Consider the following 7,205-nt stretch of genomic DNA (forward strand, 5'->3'; position numbering starts at 1 on the left):
GGTGTATCCCACGCCCCTCACGGCAACACCCTGGTGTATCCCACGCCCCTCACGGCAACACCCTGGTGTATCCCACGCCCCTCACGGCAACACCCTGGTGTATCCCACGCCCCTCACGGCAACACCCTGGTGTATCCCACGCCCCTCACGGCCACACCCTGGTGTATCCCACGCACCTCACGGTCACACCCTGGTGTATCCCACGCCCCTCACGGTCACACCCTGATGTATCCCACTCCCCTCACGGTCACACCCTGATGTATCCCACGCCCCTCACGGTCACACCCTGACGTATCCCACGCCCCTCACTGCAACACCCTGACGTATCCCACGCCCCTCACTGCAACACCCTGATGTATCCCACGCCCCTCACTGCAACACCCTGATGTATCCCACGCCCCTCACTGCAACACCCTGATGTATCCCACGCCCCTCACTGCAACACCCTGATGTATCCCACGCCCCTCACTGCAACACCCTGATGTATCCCACGCCCCTCACTGCAACACCCTGATATATCCCACGCCCCTCACTGCAACACCCTGATATATCCCACGCCCCTCACTGCCTCACCCTGATATATCCCACGCCCCTCACTGCAACACCCTGATATATCCCACGCCCCTCACTGCAACACCCTGATATATCCCACGCCCCTCACTGCAACACCCTGATATATCCCAGTCCCCTCACTGCAACACCCTGATATATCCCACGCCCCTCACTGCAACACCCTGATATATCCCACGCCCCTCACTGTAACACCCTGATATATCCCACGCCCCTCACTGTAACACCCTGATATATCCCACACCCCTCACTGTAACACTGATATATCCCACACCCCTCACTGTAACACTCTGATATATCCCACACCCCTCACTGTAACACTCTGATATATCACACCCCTCACTGTAACACTCTGATATATCCCACACCCCTCACTGTAACACTCTGATATATCCCACACCCCTCACTGTAACACTCTGATATATCCCACACCCCTCACTGTAACACTCTGATATATCCCACACCCCTCACTGTAACACTCTGATATATCCCACACCCCTCACTGTAACACTCTGATATATCCCACACCCCTCACTGAAACACTCTGATATATCCCACACCCCTCACTGTAACACTCTGATATATCCCACACCCTTCACTGTAACATTCTGATATATCCCACATCCACATCACTCCAGCTCTGTTGTGACATAGACAGGTGTCGGAGTGGGCAGGTATGGGATTGACAAATTTTGACACAGAGAAGTGTGAAGTGATTGATTTTGGCTGGAAGAATATGTAGAGGCAGGTTCAATCGAGGCATTCAAGGGGGCATTGGATAGTTATTTGAACAGATATAATGTGCAGGGGTACAGGGGGGAAAAGGCAGGGCGATGGCACTGGGTCCTAACGCTCATTCGGAGAGCCAGTGCGGACAAATGGCCTCCTTCTGTGCGGTTCAGACCCTGTGGTCCTTTAATCCTGTGAGTTCTGTGACCCTGTGATTCTCTCAGTCCTACAGATGGACAAGAACATGACGGGGTTAAACGGAAAGATCCAGAACATTTCCGAGACCCTTGAAAAGATGCTCCGGAACCTCAGATCCCTCTGCACCGTTCTCCGAAACTGCTCGGGTGAGTTGGCGCTGAATGGGCCTCCACCTGCTCCCATGTAACAAGCTCGAGAGGTGCTGAATAGCCTCATCCTTTTCCTGTGTAATAGGCTCGAGAGGAGCTGAATGGGCCTCCTCCTGTTCCTGTGTAACAGGCTCGAGAGGTGCTGAATGGGCCTCCTCCTGTTCCTGTGTAACAAGCTCGAGAGGGGCTGAATGGCCTCCTCCTGTTCCTAATGTCCTGATGTATTTCTCTGAACTAAGTCTTCATAAATTTGCAGAGTCTCTCTGTCCTAGCGGCTGGAAAGTTCATAATCATCATTGCTATAGATTGTCAACGAAGAGCAAGGAATGGTACTCGGCAAAACTACAATGTGAATCCCAAACTTCACACCTCATCGTCATAAATACAGAACAGGAACAGGTGAGAATGACAGACGCATCGGTCAGAATTAAATAGAGAGAAAATATTACTCTACACTGTCCCCATCAAACACTCCCAGGACAGGTACAGCACGGGGTTAGATGCAGAGTAAAACTCCATCTACACCATCTCCATCAAACACTCCCAGGACAGGTACAGCCTGGGGTTACAGATTATAGCTCCCTCTACACTGTCCACATCAAACAATCCCAGGACAAGAACAGAACGGGGTTAGATACAGATTAAAGCACCCTCTACACCGTCCCCATCAAACACTCCCAGGACAGGTACAGCACGGGGTTGGATACAGAGTAAAGCTCCCTCTACACCGTCCCCAACAAACACTCCCAGGACAGTTACAGCACGGGGTTAGATACAGAGTAAAGCTCCCTCTACACTGTCCCCATCAAACACTCCCAGGACAGGTACAGCACAGGGTTAGATACAGAGTAAAGCTCCCTCTACACCGTCCCCATCAAACACTCCCAGGACAAGTACAGCACGGGGTTAGATACAGAGTAAAGCTCTCTCTACACTACATGGACGAGGGTTTCAGCAGTTGATGAGCTGAGCCCGGGGTGGTTCTGGGCGATGTTACGGAGTTGGGAAGAGGCCGTCTTGGTGACAATGAGGATATGAGGTGGGAATCCCATCTCCAGGTTAAACACGACCCCGGTTTGTGAACAGTCTGGTTCAGACTCAGAGAGTTCCCAGGATGGAGTCGGTAACTCGGGAATGCAGTTTGGAACAGAGACGGAAAACAACAACTTCAGTCTTCCCGATATTTAATCAGAGGGAATGAGGGAGAATTTCCTTAGAAAGGGTTTGGTGTATTTTGGGTATCAGTTGTGTGTGTGAGTGAGTCAGTGTATCCCTGTGTGTGTGTGTGTGTGTGTGAGAGTGTGTCGGTGTGTGTGTGTGTGTGTCTGTGTCACTGTGAATTAAGGCCGTAAAACTAACTGCTCACACCCCATCATTGTATCCACTGCAGAATTTCATAGAGAAATCTATCGAGAACAATCCTCGGGATTACTGGATCGGACTAACAGATCGAGAGAGTGAAGGAAACTGGAAATGGGTGGATGGGACCCCAGTGAGGTGAGTCCCAGCGTCGCATGGAGAGAGCGGGACAGTGGGATTAGATTGGGATTGATACAGGGCTATGGGGAGAGATTTGGACAGTGGGATTAGTTTGGGGATTTGTACAGGGCTATGGAGAGAGGGCGGGACAGTGGGATTAGTTTGGGATTTGTACAGGGCTATGGGGAGAGAGCGGGACAGTGGGATTAGTTTGGGATTGATACAGGGCTATGGGGAGAGAGTGGGACAGTGGGATTAGTTTGGGATTTGTACCAGGCTGTAGGAATCTTGTTGATTCTGTGCAGAATGTGGTGGATTTTTATCGGTATTTTTTATTTCCCCAATTCCCAGTTTTACTCGATGGGAGCAGGGTGAACCGAATAATGGGAGTGGTAATGAAAACTGTGCCATCATCAGAATAAACGGCTGGAATGATGTCAGTTGTACCGATCGCCTCTCTTTCATCTGTGAGAAAAGGGCACTGCCCTGCATCGAGGCAGCTGATATTGAGAAATATTGTTCCTGAAGAGAGACTGGGACACAGAACGAGAGTGTCAGGATTGTCCAAAGATCCCCAGCCCCTCCTCCCTTCCCCACAATCCCCGACTGCCCGAGGCCACGTCCGTAAGGTGAAAGTTCATCTGTTCCCCTTCTCCCCCAGGAGAAGCCTCCTGCAGCGCCACCAGTGGTAGGAGGGGTGGAATGACAGTGTGACGGTTGACATTGGAAAACCCCATTATAAATCCAGGCAGGAATCCGACAAAATGTTACAGGACAGAAGCCCTGCATTTCTCTAGCACCTTTCACTAACTCAGGAGATCCCCAATGTACTTTTGCAGCCAATGAAGTAACTCCTTACAATGTTTTCATTGTTGTTAAGTCAGAAACGAGACATTCAATTTGCGTGCAGTAACCTCTCACTGGACTTGGGACTAAACTCCGTCACATCGGAAATAGCATTTGGACTTTTTCTTCTCATACTCTGGAAATCATGTGAACTCATTTTCATCTCCGTGGTTCTTGTACTGTTACTATCCATAGTTGTAAAAATTTCCTTTGTCTATCCTCCATTTCTGTGTGTGTGTGTGAGTGTGTGTGTGTGTGTGTGTGCGTATGTGTGTCTGTGTATGTGTGTGCATGTGTGTATGTGGGTGCACTTTTTTGTGTGTGTGTTTGCATGTGTATGTATTTTGGTATGTATATCTTTGTGTGTGTATGTCTGTGTGTCTGTGTGTTTGTGTGTGAGTGTTTGCTTGTGTGAGTGTGTGTGTCTTTATGTGTCTGTGTGTGAGTGAATGTGTGGGTGTGTGTGTGAACGTGTGTGTATATGTTGTGTGTGTCTGTGTGTGAGTGTTATGTGTTGTGTATATGTGGTGTGTGTGTGTGGGTGTGTGAGTGTGTGTGTGTGTGTGTGGGTGTGAATGTGGAGGTTGACATTGTGAACATTTCTGCCCCGGGTTTTAAATGCAAATAAACTAACCCGAGTTGATCATATTGTGAGTTTGCTGTGAGTGATTAGTAAAGTGGATCAGACACACTGAGGGTTTGGGAAAACACACCACAACACACTTCACAAAGAATTCAAAACACCTTCTGCGTACGGACAGTTGGTGAGAGACACAAGTACAATTTGAACAGAACAGTTCATTCTGAGGAACCTACCAACTCAGACACATGTACAAGATCTCCAACTTGGTAATACTGCACCTAACTTCTCAATTCCTTCATACACCAACCTACGCACTTTTGCTTTAACCAATCCCTTAGGTGTGTTCGGTGTCCTGATGTTTACCCAGGAAGTGACCACAATGAGCTGGAAAACACAATTGCTTCTTTTAACGATTAACTGAAATCTGTGTCCCTCTCGTCCTCGCTCCTTTCCCCAACGCGGCAACTTCTCCCTATCGATTCACGTTGCTGCTATCCCTTTCATCCCATGAGCTATAACTTTGCTCACAAGCCTGTTGTGCGGCACTGTATCGAATGCCTTCTGGAAGTCCATATACACTACATCTACAGTGGTACCCTCATCGACCCTCTCTGTTCCCTCATCAAAAAAACTCCAGCAAGTTCATTAAACAGTATTTTCCCAGAACAAATCTGTGCTGGTTTTCCTTAATTCACCTGCATTTGTCCTTGTGATGATTTAATTTACTCCTGGATTATTGTTTCCAGAAGCTTCCCCACTGTCGAGGTAAAATTGACTGGCCTGTAGTTGCTGGGTTTATCTTTTCACCCTGTGTTGAGCAAGGGTGTAATGCTTACAATTCTCCAGTCCTCTGGAACGACTCCAGAGTAATGTTTTTAGAGACTGTGCCCATGTCGTCTGTTCTGGAGCATAAAGAGTTAACAGGTGTGATATGTTCATGTATGACATAGATGATGATATGTCAATAACCTCAATCAGTCATGAGTTAGACTCTTGAAAGAGAGAGAGGAGTTGGAAACAGGCCTAGGTGTAATGTGCCTACTCTGTAACCCGTTCACAAGTCGTACTAGTAAACAACTGTTGATCAGATACCAAAGAGAATCTACAGGGTGCCCAATAGCCAAGTCCCATGCCTAGAGGCCAAGATGGAAGGACCATTATATAACATGGTGGCAGCCGTGGAGACATTGATGCGTAAAACACAAGGTTGTTCTCGAAGGAACCACAGGGTGACAGCAGCTCGATAGCAGCTTGTAACACATCGATGGAAGAAGGAAGAACACTGGAGGGAGGAAAGGATGACCATCCCTGGTTAGCAGTCCCTGCCCCAACCTGGTCCATTTAACCGCCCCGAGTGCCTGCGGAGAGGCCAGCAGTGGGAGTTATGGAAACACCATTGTCTCCAGTATGGAGCAGCGTCAGGCCTTCACGTGAAAGAGCAGAAGCTTCAGGTCAGGACCTTTCTGTATGCAGTAGGTCCAGTGGCAGATGGCATTGTCATAGGACAGGGGAGTCGACAGCGAATTTTAAGCTCACACTAAACACCTTTGACACTCACTTAAGCCTGAAGCAAGACTTCGTAATTCAACAAATACATTCTAACCAGCCCTCGTAGCAACCTGGGGAATCTATTGGATTATTCCTAACCGACCTATACATTCAGGTGAGTCCTTGCAGAAACAGGGAGCTGACTGATGAGCGAATCCGTGATCACAGGGTCGTGGTGTCCAGGATGAAAAACCCTCCAACATTTTGCAGAAGACAGATGATCTTATTTCAGATCAAGCGTTCCAGTGTGCGAGGCAAGGTTGTATAACATCAAGATCGCAAAACAACGATAACTTCAACAACAACCTCAACCTTGAAAAACACCAACAAATTCAACAACAACCTCAACCTTGAAAAACACAAACAAATTCAACAACAGCCTCAACCTTGAAAAACACAAACAAATTCAACAACCTCAACATTAAAAAGCACCAATAAATTCAACAACCCCAACATTGAGAAGCACCAACAAATTCAACAACAACCACAACATTGAAAAGCACCAAAAAATTCAACAACAACCTCAACACTGGAAACACCAAGAAATTCAACAACAACTCCAACGTTACAAAACACCAACAAATTCAACAACAACTCCAACATTGAAAAGCACCAACCAATTCAACCACGTCAACGTTGAAAAACATCAACAAATTCAGCAAAAACCACAACTTTGAAAAACACCAACAAATTCAATAACAACCTCGACATTGAGAAACACCAACAAATTCAACAACAACCTCAACACTGGAAACACCAACAAATTAAACAACAACCTGAACATTGGAAACACCAACAAATTCAACAACAACCTCAACACTGAGAAACACCAACAAATTCAACAACAACTTCAACATTGAAAAACGCCAGCAATTTCAACAACCCCAGTACTGGGAAACACCAATAAATTCAACAACAACCTCAACCTTGAGAAACACCATCAAATCCAATAACAACCTCAAAATTGAAAAACACCAACCGATTCAACAACAACCTCAACATTGAAAAACACCAACAAATTTAACAACAACCTCAACATTGAAAAGCAGCAAGAAGTTCAACAACAACCCCAACATTAAAAAGCACCAACAAATTCAAAAACC

At 47.1% G+C, this 7,205-nt stretch overlaps 1 protein-coding gene across 1 annotated transcript; it reads left to right on the forward strand.

Annotated features, from left to right (window-relative positions):
• Window positions 1-1,529: 1,529 nt before the first annotated feature.
• Window positions 1,530-4,612, forward strand: LOC144676165 (C-type lectin domain family 17, member A-like). The gene is made up of 4 exons (XM_078536660.1): window positions 1,530-1,643; window positions 1,903-2,045; window positions 3,037-3,143; window positions 3,477-4,612. Exons 1-4 carry the CDS (start codon window positions 1,532-1,534, stop codon window positions 3,649-3,651), a joined length of 537 nt encoding a protein of 178 aa, XP_078392786.1. The 5' UTR covers window positions 1,530-1,531; the 3' UTR covers window positions 3,652-4,612.
• Window positions 4,613-7,205: the final 2,593 nt, after the last annotated feature.

The sequence above is a fragment of the Cetorhinus maximus genome, unplaced genomic scaffold (assembly GCF_964194155.1).
Source record: "Cetorhinus maximus unplaced genomic scaffold, sCetMax3.hap1.1 HAP1_SCAFFOLD_1395, whole genome shotgun sequence".
NCBI lineage: Eukaryota > Metazoa > Chordata > Chondrichthyes > Lamniformes > Cetorhinidae > Cetorhinus > Cetorhinus maximus.